This window comes from Apus apus, chromosome 17, assembly GCF_020740795.1.
Source record: "Apus apus isolate bApuApu2 chromosome 17, bApuApu2.pri.cur, whole genome shotgun sequence".
Lineage (NCBI taxonomy): Eukaryota > Metazoa > Chordata > Aves > Apodiformes > Apodidae > Apus > Apus apus.
In genome coordinates, this window is record NC_067298.1 from 5167783 (window position 1) to 5180358 (window position 12576).

The 12576-nt window shown below is 53.2% G+C and overlaps 1 protein-coding gene across 1 annotated transcript in view; it reads left to right on the top strand.

Moving 5' to 3' along the window:
• UBE2O (ubiquitin conjugating enzyme E2 O) overlaps positions 1 to 11802 on the top strand; it is a 62880-nt gene extending 51078 nt beyond the window's left edge. The window contains exons 13-18 of the mRNA XM_051634754.1: positions 537 to 626; positions 2929 to 3586; positions 4465 to 4601; positions 5118 to 5321; positions 6013 to 6070; positions 7822 to 11802. Of these exons, the coding sequence (XP_051490714.1) occupies positions 537 to 626; positions 2929 to 3586; positions 4465 to 4601; positions 5118 to 5321; positions 6013 to 6070; positions 7822 to 8585 (1911 nt within the window). The 3' untranslated portion in view covers positions 8586 to 11802. The remainder of the gene's footprint in view (positions 1 to 536; positions 627 to 2928; positions 3587 to 4464; positions 4602 to 5117; positions 5322 to 6012; positions 6071 to 7821) is intronic.
• The last annotated feature ends 774 nt before the right edge of the window (positions 11803 to 12576 follow it).

A 12576-nucleotide genomic window follows, 5' to 3' on the forward strand; every position in this document is an offset into this window, starting at 1 on the left:
AGCTTGCCTAGCTGACCTAAATAACCTTCTCCCAGTGCAAGGTGCTACTTAGTGTGCACACCCTGCCCCGACCTCGACTTGCCTGCTCACGCCTGCGCTCTGTGCTGGGAGGAGCTGCTGGGAGCCCCTGCTGCTGGGTGGCCAGCCTGGTGGCATCCCACTAGAGGGCAGCCCGATGCAGAGGACAGTCCTGTCCCCTGGCTGGCACAACCCCAGCTGTGCTGTCTGCAGAGAGGCCACAGCCCTGCAGTGGCCCAGATCAGGAGTCAGGACCTGCTGCCAGACAAGCCCTCCTGGTCCCTTCCTCCTGCAAGGAGGGTGATTTTCCCCCCATCTCCCTAACTGTGTTAAGAAGTTTCTCCTGGAAACCCTATCTGTAAGATAGGTCCCTTGGCATGGGACCCCAGGACTCGTGCCACTTCTGTGCATTCATTGCTTTAGGTGGGTCTCCAACATGGGGAATATCTATTTCTCAAAACCTTCCTGGCTCTGCACTGACAAGAAAAGGGACTGACAAACTGCCCTTGTTCCCACAGCCTTCGGTTGGGCAGGTGGCTCGTGTGGATGTCAGCAGCAAAGTGGAAGTGGTGTGGGCTGATAACTCCAAGACTATCATTCTGCCTCAGGTGAGGTCCTGTTCCATCTTGTGACATCTCTGTAGTCCTTAGCTGAGTGACAAATCTTGGTTTTAAATCCTGGGTGCAGAGAGATTCACCGGGTAAGGGAATCTTGCTCTGTTTATTGCTGCATTCCCATACGAGGGGGTGGCTTCCTGCTTCTGTTAGAATGTGAAAACCCTTCCTTTGTCAGGAGCAGTGGGGAACTAATTGGTCATCACTGCTCTTGAATATAGAGAATAGGAAGTATGGACAGACTGCTCCCTTCCCACCCTGCATGTTCACAGCCCCTGCTCCTGGCCACAAGCACCTGCTGCTTTGCAGAGGGGTTTGCAGGGCTCAGGGATCATCAGTTCTGACTGGAATCCAGGTTCACTGTGTTACCCAACTAAGGCACTGCTTGTTCTGTCTTGCTTGTGAAATGGCACCAAAGCTCCTCCAGGAGCTGGGCTAGAGCCACAAGCTGTGACCTTAGCTAATCCACGGATCAGACCCAAATCTTTTCCCAGGGCAGGGAGGGAAAGGAGTGAAATATGAACTTAAAAATGTAGATATAACCACAGTAATCCAGTTAACCCCACGGATTTGTCTGCTGCATTGTTCTCAGGTTTTGGTTGCACTGTCTTGCAGTCTTATTCACTACTCCACGTACAGTTTCATCCCATATCTCTTCTCCTTGTTGCCTCAAATTGAGGCAGACAGCCTAAAGATAAGAGGAGACCTGCTTCTGTAGGGTCCCATCTCCATCATGGTGGTGCTGAGCACCACTGCCTCCACCACAGAGACATGTCTGCAAGCAGAAAGCACTTGCTCAAGATTTCTTTTTAAACCAAGCATTAATTATGGTAGAATAGTCAATGCCTGCACTATGGCAGTGGACTGGAGTGGTACAAAGCAGGCTGCTGTCTCCAGTCCCTGTTGTCACATGCACTTGGGTCACAGGCACAATCAGGGGGCTGATGTTGCTCCACAAAGGGCTGCTCTCAGGCTGGGGCTCTGCAGCAGCTCCTGCTGTGTCACGCCAGTCCCTTCGATTCTGCTCGTCAGCCTGATGATGGGAGTTGGGGAAATGTCAGGAGTGTGAATTATCAGTTGGTAAAACCCTGCTTTATCAGTGCCTGCCCATGTGCCCAGAGATGAGCTGTCTGGGTGTTTTTTCTCAGCTCTAAAAATAAAAGATGGCATAACTGGCTAATTAACTTCCCGACTCAGATTTGGATTAGCTTGGAGGGAAGTGAGTTTTGATGGCTTTTCCTGCCTGCAGTCACTGGTGTTGAACCCAGCCAACCCCTGCTGGCTGCCTGGCTCTAGGTGGCACAGGACTAGCTGAACAGTGCTGGATCAGTTCAAGGCTTTGACAGGATGCCTGAGTGCCCATGTGCTTTAGCCTCTGGTGTCATGTCTTGCAAGATTAAGAGGATTCTTGGGCCATTGTTCAAGTGTCAGGAGCCTGTGGGTAAAATGTTCCATCATGAGACTCCTAACACAGCCTTACAAATTTGTTCTTCCTCCTCTGCTTCCATGTTGGAGCTTGTAGTTGGGAGTATGTCTGTAAGCTTCTGCAGGGAAACCTGGTGAAAGACATAGCACGTGCAAAAGCATGATTAGAAGAGGTGAGGCTGGACGGAGTGTGGATGGGTTCAGCTTCCTGTAGGGAAGGGGAAGGGAATGTTTTATGTAAGAGCTTATTCAGCAACTTGGGTCAGGCTTCATTGTCCCAGCTGAATTTTAAGCAGTAGTGACATACAACAGCTAAAGCACTATTGTGTGCCACCAAAGAAGAAAGCTGGTGTGGGAATGTTTTCCTGGTTCCAGCATTGTCTCAGTGGAAGGCGCAGAGTGTGGAGGCAGCTAAACCAGGGCTCTGTGCCAACACAGTTGCTGGTGCAGAAGCAGGACCAGAAATATTAACTCCACAGACCTCCTGAGCTCCAAATACCTCCTGAACTAGCTCTGCTTTCAGAAACCCTGGGGCATCCAGGTAGCTGTTTGGTGCCTGTGTGCTCTACTTAGCTGGATCCCAGCCACTGGGATGGCTACAGGCCACCTAGAACTTGCCCTAGTTTTCTCCCAGTCCCTATTTCAGAAGGTGAAGGATGGGGCTGTGCTGGTTCATAATCTGTGCTTGCCATTGATGAGCACATTCTTTGGCTCAAACACAGTCCACCCTGTGTGGATGGAAGGGGCTGAAACAACCCAACCAATCCTAGATGGAAGCTCCCTTTTCCTGGGGAGGACTGACTTTCATTTAAAAAACCAACTGAAACTCTGTGCTTCTGCCTAATTCTTTTATAACTCTGCTCTCCTTTAGCACTTATACAACATTGAGTCAGAAATTGAGGAGTCAGACTATGACTCTGTTGATGGCAGCACCAGTGGGGCATCCTCTGAGTGGGAGGATGAAAGTGACAGCTGGGAGACAGACAATGGCCTGATGGAAGATGACCACCCAAAAATTGAGGATTTAGAGCCTGAGGAGCCAGCACCAGAGGAGGTGAAAAAAGTAGAGGAACAAGTCCAGGGAGCTGTGGCTATGGCAGTGGCAGATCTTGCTGCAGAAAAAGCTGGCAAGGATGGAGCTCCAAAGAGCTTCCGGGAACTAAAGGAGGCCATCAAGATCTTGGAAAGCCTGAAAAATATGACTGTGGAGCAGCTGCTGACTGGCTCTCCCACCTCCCCAACTGTGGAGCTGGAAAAACCCACTCGGGAGAAGAAGTTCTTGGATGATATTAAAAAGCTGCAGGAAAATCTGAAGAAGACACTGGATAATGTGGCTATTGCAGAGGAGGAAAAGATGGAAGCCATGGTAGAGACAGAGAAGAAAGAAGAAAAAGCAGAGGTACAGACACCAGTGAGGTCAGAGTGGCCCAGTGAGACACCAGTGCTCTGCCAGCAAAGTGGAGGCAAGCCTGGAGTCACCTTCACCAGTGCCAAGGGAGAAGTCTTCTCCGTGTTGGAGTGTGCTCCAGGTGAGTGTGTGAGGTCAGGCCATTGTGGGACAGTTTCTTTCTCCAAAACCTTTCCTTCTAGGCCTTTTTGGATTGGGCTCACAGCTCATTAACTGGGGAGGAGAAATTAAGGCAACTTCTGTAGCATAGTCTGTCCTGGCACTCAAACCCTGCTTTTAAATGGCATCTCTGGGCACTGCCCTGACTTCTCCAGCCACAGAAATGGGCTTTTCCTTTGTCCACATTGGTAGCTCACTCTGGAGGGCTGTGGAGATCAGTTGCTTTCCCTTGTAGCTACTTTCTTGAAAGCTACAGGGTTTGTTCAGGCTTTTTTGCAGGGTTGGCTTGGTTGAGGAGCAGAGCAGAAACAGCTGGTGTTCTTGTGCTGGGTGTCCTTGGTTGGGTGAGTGTCCTTGTTGACTTGCACTGGTGTTAATCAGCCAAAAATAAAAAAAGAGCATCTGGTTGTGTGTGGAGCAGTGGTGACAGCAAAGCCCAGGGTGCTTGGCAAGCCAGCCAGCCAGGCCAGGCCTGAGATGGAAGAGTGGCCAAACTGTTCTGAACCTGCAGGTGTGGATAAAGATGGAGAGCTGGGCTGTGGCTTGGCAGAGAAAGGGTCATCAGTTGGTGTGATGATGTGTCATTGTTCTGGCATTGGGACAGGGCCCCTCGTGGGGCACAGGGACAACGTTGTGTGGGACCATGAGAACAGGAGGTGCAGGTTGTGGTTGCTGTACAGTGTGGGGAAAACCAAATCATCTCTAGGCTGCCTCCTGCCTCAGCACCAAAGCAAGTCAACTCTTTCCCAAATCACAGGTCTAACGCACGGGTAGATTTCCCCTTCACAGGGGCAGTTTCCAAAGGCAGGCTTTAATCCCCTTCTCCTCTTTGCCCCACAGATAGCCATGCCTTCAAGAAAATGGAGTTCCAGCCCCCAGAAGCAAAGAAGTTCTTCAGCACTGTGCGGAAGGAGATGGCTCTCCTGGCCACTTCCCTGCCTGATGGCATCATGGTTAAAACCTTCGAGGATCGGATGGCAAGTGTCTGCTCTCAAGGGTCTGGGTGCCAGTGCTGAGCTCAGCATCCGGGTGGCTTTCTTTGGAATTCCCTGCTTAGCCTTAATCCTTTGCATTAGAGCTGCAGGAATGTGTGCAGCATGTGAAATATGGCTGTAATTACCTTAAGCAGCTGCTTTTCAGGGTGACAAACAACAGGGAGCTCCTCGCTTGCAGGAAGCCTGTTTTTGGGGTGCTTTGCCTGTCCTGCCAGGCAGGAAAGGCAGCCAGCAAGGGGCTGGTGTCACCCGTGAGAGGCCTGGGGGTTGCTGGCCATCCTCTGGAGCCCTGCTGCAGATCCAAAGGCTTGGTCTGCAGCCAGGCCATGGTAGAAGGGCAGCTTCTAGGGGGGGAAGGTGCCCTGAGATGTGTTGCCTGAGCTGACTCTTGCAGGGGCTGAATTAATCACATCCCCTCTCCCCCTCTGTGTAAACACAACCCCTGCCAAGCTAAGGGGACGTTTCACAGTGCCTGGCTTTTCTTGCCTCTCTCCCCAGGATCTCTTCTCAGCACTTATAAAGGGGCCCACACGCACACCCTATGAAGATGGCCTCTTTCTCTTTGACATCCAGCTCCCCAACATCTACCCTGCTGTCCCGCCTCTCTTCCGCTACCTCTCCCAGTGCAGTGGGAGACTGAATCCCAACCTGTACGACAATGGCAAAGTGTGTGTCAGCCTCCTGGGGACGTGGATAGGCAAGGTAACACCTCCATCTGCCTGTCTGTGGGGAGTGGTGGTTGTGGAACAAGCCACCTGCTATCAGGCCACGAGTCCTGGGTGGCTTCTGGTCTCAGGTGCTGCTTGAGCTGGGGATAGCTCTGGGTTTGGGCTCTGTTTTCAGTGTCTGGAGCAGGTAACTGGTGTAGCTTGGCTTTTTCTGGGATAGTTTGGCTCTTGTCTGTCTTTCCTTGATGAGAAGCTTGTGGTCAGACCAACTGGGCTGTGTCACACTTGCACGGAGCAGAGATGCCAGCACCAACATGGGGTGTTCTCCTGTTGTTTGGGTCCCTGTTTCCCAACTGCAGACAAATCGTGTAGTCATTTGCTGGAGACTTGGAATAAGCAGAGCCAGGGAAATGCTGCGTTTTGGGCAGGTAGATCAACCAAGCAGCTGTGGAGGGGTTGGAACTGGTGTGTGAGGGTGACACCATTGCAGACAGAACTGACCTGATGGGGTGTGGTGCTGGCAAAAAGTAATGGAGGGGTGGGTTGGTACAATGGGACACGAGCACCTCACGTGCTTGTTGAGTCAGTCCTTCGTTTCTGCTGTGAGCCACAGGACCTTGGTGAGAGGGCTGCAGAGGAACTGGGGCCTTGCTTCATCTGGTCATTATAACAGAGGAAACTGGTGGTGCTTCAGCCCTGTAACATGTTTGTATGTGCAATTTCAGGGGACAGAAAGGTGGACCAGTAAATCCAGCCTCCTTCAAGTACTCATCTCCATCCAAGGTAAATGCTCCTGCAGAGCCTGTGGGACAGGAAAAGGTGGAGGGAGGAGGGAATGCAAGTGTGGGGAGAGGGCACACGGTTGGGATCTGTCACCCCAGTTGGGTTAGTGTTCTTTTTGTTCTCACCTTGCTGGACAAAGCAGTGTCCTTATCTCTCCAGTTCAGCAGTGGAAGCAGGTGCAAGCTTTTCTCATGCCCTGATTTTTGGCTGCATCCCAGCTCTCTTGACACAATCCTTTCCCATCTCACTGCAGCAGCAAAGCACAGAGCTGTTTTGCTGGTTATTCTGAGCTGACAAAGGTGAAACCACAGTGTCTCCAGACAGTTCCTGAAGTTAGTTGAAGTTGCTAAACTGGGCTTCATTTGCAGGACTGTGTTTTATCCCCACTGAGTCACCCACCCATCCTACTTTGGGCATATTTTTGCACATGATGGTGGTGTTTATACTCCTCCTGAAACAGAGAATAATCAGGGGTGTGTCTAGACCAGCCCCAGGGCTTCCTGCCATAGGGCTTTGCACTGCGTGTCTGGCTCGAGAGCAGACAGACTAAATCAAATCTATTCCTCAAGGCCAACTTTCTGTGCAGGGAGCCCAGGCATCTCACTTGAGAAACCTTTGACAGAGAAGAGGTGTTCCTGCTGTGAGTCCACAGGGCACTCTGGCTCCTCTGAAGCCTCACAGTCCACCTGTATCCTCCTCCTGTGGAGGAAGGACACCACAGGAAAAGCCTTTTCTCCTTTGCAAAGCCAAATTTAGAAAGTGAAATGCTAGATGTTTAACGGGAGCAACTTGGTGCTAGAGAACAATATCCTCTGCTCCTTCTGCTGCCTGGGCTCATGATCCTGCTTCCAAGACTCATGATCTTGCCTCCACCAGCTCTAATGCAGCCTGTGGCAGGCTGCCAGCAGCAGGGCAGTGTTGGTGCTGTTGCTACACGCATGTAATTACATTAGAGCAGAAGGAGGCAGGAGAAAGTTTGGTGTGGGTGACTTGTCACTGTATTCACTGTCTCAGAAGTGCCCTGTCTGATGGGACTGTGCTGGATGGGATAGGACTTGGCCAGCTGAAAGGCTGTTACTGAAGGTTGGCCTTTGGTCTGATTAAGAGCAGGAGAAAACAAACCAAAGAAAACTACTTAAGAGAAAGGAAAAAAAAAAAATGGAGCTTTGGGTGTGTTTGTGGTTGTTTTGTTAGGAGGGAAGGGAAAGGAGCTGAGAAACCTTTCCCCTTCTGCCCTCTTGACCTGCTCTGCTGTTGCGTGCCTTCTGCATCACACGGGTGGAAGGGGATGGAAGATGTTCTCGCCAGCCAAGGGCCTTGAATGCCATTCTTGGTAGCATTCAAGATCCCCACCACCCTAGCAGAGAGTCACAGACCCCGTTCAAGATCCCCACCACCCTAGCAGAGAGTCACAGACCCCGTTCAAGATCCCCACCACCCTAGCAGAGAGTCACAGACCCATTCACACCAGTGCTCCCTTTGCACTACTAGTCCAGGGCATCTTGCAGATTCCGGGTTGTTCACCCTGGTCTCTGCTACCTGCTTGAGGTCAAAGCATGGCTTCCCTGCAGCACCTTCTCCTGTGGTGCCTGCCCTGCTCTGCCTGCAGGCGAAGCTGGTGTGGTGCCTTGGCAAGGTGGTGCTGTCACCCTCCAACCTCAGCCACCCTGCCAGAACTCAGTGCCCAGCAGCGCCTGCGATTCGCGGTGAAGTTCTTCCCGTGACCCCTTGGTCTCTCCTTCTCCCGGCAGGTCTCATCCTAGTCAATGAGCCCTACTACAACGAGGCTGGCTTTGACAGCGACCGGGGCCTCCAGGAGGGCTATGAGAACAGTCGCTGCTACAACGAGATGACCCTGATCCGGGTGGTGCAGTCCATGATGCAGCTGCTGCGCAAGCCGGTCGAGGTGTTCGAGCACGAGATCCGGGAGCACTTCCGCTGCCACGGCTGGCGCCTGGTGTCCCGCATCGAGTCCTGGCTGGAGACCAACGAGCTGGTGGAGCGGAGCCACGACCTGGCCAACGGGGCAGATTCTGCCTCCCTGCTCTCTGCCTGCAGCACCCTGGCCGAGAGCCCAGGAGACACCGCGGGGTTGCTGGGGGGTTACGGCAGCAGCTCGGAGCAGGGGGCGGCCGCCGAGCTCTCCGACTCCGCGCTCGACGGGAAGGAGGAGCTGGACGAGTCGGAGTTTACAACCTCGACGCCCAACGCTGGTGATCTCCAACAATACTCAGACTCTGAGAGCACAGGCCAAGCCAGGGGGGTAGACCTGGCCAGAGACCGAACGGACGAAGGGAAGGTTGCCCAGGACTCTGCCTTGCAGCCTAGTGTGAAACCAAAGAAACGGAGAAAGAGCTACAGGAGTTTCCTTCCGGAGAAGAGCGGTTACCCTGATATTGGGTTCCCCCTCTTCCCTTTGTCCAAGGGGTTCATCAAAAGCATCCGCGGTGTCTTGCAGCAGTACCGGGCTGCCTTAGTAGGGGCCAACATCCCAGAGTGGACAGAGGACAAATAAACCATCGGGTTAGGGACAGGCAGGTGCAGGGGAGAAGGGGAAGCAGCAGAAAGGAAATTGGCAAACTCTGTTACCAGTAAACTGACTTCTCCTTCCAGCTTTTCTTCTTCAGCTTGGTTTGTTCCAAAGAAGGTGGTAGGCCTGATTGCTCCTCCAAGGAAAGGTTGTCTAAGCATGAATAACTCTTTGCCCCCAGCCCTTCTTCCTTGCCCCCGTCCCATGTACGTGCTCCTCTTGCGAGTTTGACCCTGCAATGGTAAGATTTGAGACCTGCACAGAAGCAGTCTTGCAGCCACGTTCCCTCTGCACTTTCATCTTGGGGCACCTTTCCACACAAGGACTCTTCCCACCCAGCGCTCCACCCAGCAGCTTGTTCTGGTGGGGTTCAAGCCAGAAGTGATCGCTCTAGTATTTGGAAACGAAGGGCACTGCCCTCCCAGACCTTCATTTTTCTCAGCATTACCATGGGTTTTATGAAGTCTATCCCACCTTGTACGTACTTAGACATTGGATTGTGTTTGCATTGAAGTTGTCTACACCATGCAGAGTTGCTCTAGTCTTAGTTGTTCCACTGGTAGCTACGAGGTTCTTCCCATCAGGACTTGGCAGGCAGAACCAGAGCTCTGCACTGGCACTTGTGCCATCCTGGTAGTGCTATGGGGTTTCCAACCAGTTCTGCAACTTCTGGTAGGTCTTCTGAAAGCAATTCTAGCCATCCCCACTTCTTTTGCTCCAGAGTAAGGCAAACTTCCCTTTCCCCACCATGCATGCCTGTCCTCTAGAAACACATGGGATTCAGGGTTCTGCCCCTGTTCCTTAGGTATCCATGTCTTTTGTTCCTGGCCATCCTGGCGGTCGCACAGCTCTGCTCCTACCCCTGGATCTCGTCCTCACCTGGGCAGGTGGCAGCAAGTGATCTCTGGGTGTGTTTTAGATCTAGCAGCCAGTCTGGATGGTGACCCTGCTGTGGCTGCTGCTGCTCCATCGTTTGGCTGTAGATGAGTGTTTGGGAGCTGTCTGAGCCAGGGTGGCCCCAGGGAAAGGAGCTGTCAGGCCGGGACAAGGTCCTCTTGTAGCAGCAGTTCCTGTGCTGTGACCGTTCCTGTGCTGTTCCTCAGCCAGCAACTGGAGCACGTGGGACACCAGTGTGGACTGTTATCAATCCCCTCCCCCTTGCCAGGTACTCCCAGTGGTCGCTGTGCTACTGTGGGCTCAGCACATCCTGCCCCTGGTCCCACGGCAGTGCTGCCCTGCCCGCTGGGAAGGGGCTGGACGTGATGCAGCAGCAGCAAGCTGGCTGAGCTGGTGACCCTCAGCACTTTCAAGCTGTGACTTGCCCAAGTCCCCTGGTCAGGGCACCTTCCTGAAGCCTCTTTTTCCCGTGTGCACGCACGTCATGTCACTTCTGGAGCTGGGAGGCCACGCTTCAGCACTACTGCGTTTGCCCACTGTTGAGGCGTTGGAGAAGCACCCAGTTAGCATCCCTGTGGAGCACAGTCTGTCAGGGAGGGTCTGTTGGTCCTTCCAGCCAGCGCAGGGAGCTGGTGGTACCAGGGAGGAGTCGGGCTGAGCAGTCAGCTCTGCCACAAGTAAGGATGGAGACAAAACTGTCCTTTGCTCTTGCCCAAGGTGGCTGTGTCCCTTCCCCTGACCCAGGCCAGGATCTGGCCTTCTCCATGTTGGAAGGGTGAACAGCAGGTGAATCTCAGCATGTTTGCACGGTGCTTCCTGCTCCTTGAAACACCAGGGGCTGCACCTGCCGACCCCAGTCCCCCCACCCAGCTCCCTGCCCCTGCAGTTCCCAACTGCCCCCGGGATGCTCTGGAGCCTGGGAGCTGGCTGCACAAAGTCCTTCTCGTGTCACCATCCACTGCTGGGATCCTGGAGGACCCATCCTGCTCCCCATGCTCTGAAGGAAGCAGAGTTTGGCTGTGAAGGACCTGCAGAGCTCTGGAAGCACTGCTTTGTGGGTGCCTCAGGGGTCTGGCAGCCCCTCACGCAGGGTGCAGAGAGATGCTTCCAGCTGGAAGCCGGGCAGTGGGAGCTGCATTCCTGCCGTGGCTGGTGCTCAGTGAACCACCCCCTGGAGCAGCTGAGCTCCAAACACAAAAGGGGCCGACTGGGGCAGAGGGTGAGGCTTGTTGCCGCGGGGCAGGGGCAGGGCAGGCAGAGAAGCTTGTTCCTCAGATGATGAAATCTCTTACTCACCAGACAAGATTGTGGTTGGGGAGGTGGGGACACCAGTTTCCTGTGTCCCCTGTGCTGGCTGCGGCGCATCCTGAGCCCCGCCGGCCAGGGAGGGAGGGAGAAAAACCCTTCAGGGCTGAGCTGGGGGTGGAGAGAAGGAGCTCTGGGGCTCCCTGCTTTGCCTACCCTTTCATCTCATGGAAAGGCCACCAGCAGGGGCTGGCCAGGCTGCCCACCCACCCGGGGAGGAGGGGAAGCTGCCGATGTCAGCTGCTCAGAGCCCTCCCCTTGGCCCAAGAAGTCTCTCTTTGTTTCCAGTGATCATAATTACAGCTTTTGCACAGGTTTCCTGGGGCTTCCTACCGAGGTGTGTGTGGTGGGCCTGCTGGGAGGGGACCCAGCTCCCCAGCTGCTGCTGCCCCTGCCATCACTGGCTGTCCCAAACCAAGGTGTGCACAGAGGTTTACAAATTTTCTAAAGCTTTTGATAATGTGAAGCTCCTGGGTGATGAGGTTGGTGGTTGAGCACACTGCAGCTATGTAATTTTTTTTTTTTTTGGTGTATGTATGTAATATTTAAGGGTAACAAAATTGAAAAAGGCTAAAACCTTAAAAACAAACAAAACTATTAAAAACACACAAAAAAAAAAGCCAAAGCATGATGCATATTGTTAGCCTTAAAACTGGCTACACGACTGTGTGATGTACAAATGAGAGCAGCCTGTAACTGTTTTAAGTGCTGGGGTTGGGGAAGAAGGATTACAAAATCAGTTGGTAGCCTTGATTCTGTACAGTATTTAATGAAGAAAAACAAACAAACAGACCTGACTATTGAGGCCATGCTTAGAGGTGTGTCGTTCACGTGCAGATGTGGATGCTTGGTTGCTTAAAATATATGTATAAAGTGCTGTGTGACCATTAAAACTTTTTTTACCTGCAGAAACCTTCTTTTTTTTGTTTGTTTGTTTGGCTAACCAAGGTGTAATAAAGGAGGGAAGATGACTTGCCATTAAATTTTGCTTCTGTGAGTAGTTCAGGCTCTTTGTCTCTTTTTCTTTTCCCCCACCACCATCCCTGCCATGCTTGGCTCTTGCCCTGTCTCCAGGGTTGCATCCCTGTGCCAGGGGTTGGATGGGATCCTGCTGGCTGAAGTTGAGGGCAGCAAGGCTGGAGGGAGCCTGGCAGTGAGGGGCTTCCCCCCGTGGCTCCTGGTCAAACCACCTCCCCAGATCCCTGATTCACAGGATGTCTGTCAAGCTGCTTTATGTTTTTTTCTCCTTTCCATGCTCTTTGCTGGCATCTGCCCCAGCACGGCTGGGGACTCCTCTGGATGCAAACGGGGGCAAAGCCAGGGTGAAGCAAAGCTCCTGTGTGGACCTGGGAGTGGGGACAGCTCGAGGTCCCTGTTCTGCCTTCTAAGCCCCTTGCTCACAGGTAAGTGTGGGGTGAGATGCAAACAGCCATGTCGGGGCTGCTGGGGCCAAGCGACCTCCTGGGTGCTGAACTCTTGCTGATGTTCACCCGCAGCTGCCATCCCTGGCCCCACTCTTCCTACAAGGAGAGGCTTTGGAGGGTGGCAGTGCAGGCAGAGGAGGTGGGCAGCAATGTTTGTGGCTTGGCTGGAGTTGTTTTTAACCAGCATCTGGAACTTGAGGCAGCTGTTGGGGTGTCACCTCCCTGGGTGTGAGGGGCTGCATGGGAGGAGCAGTCGGGGGCTCCCCTGGAAGAGCCCGTGGCTGGCAGGGTTTGGAAGGAGTTGGGTCAAGGAAGAGCTTTATGCAGCAAAACCTGGGAAAGGGAAGCAG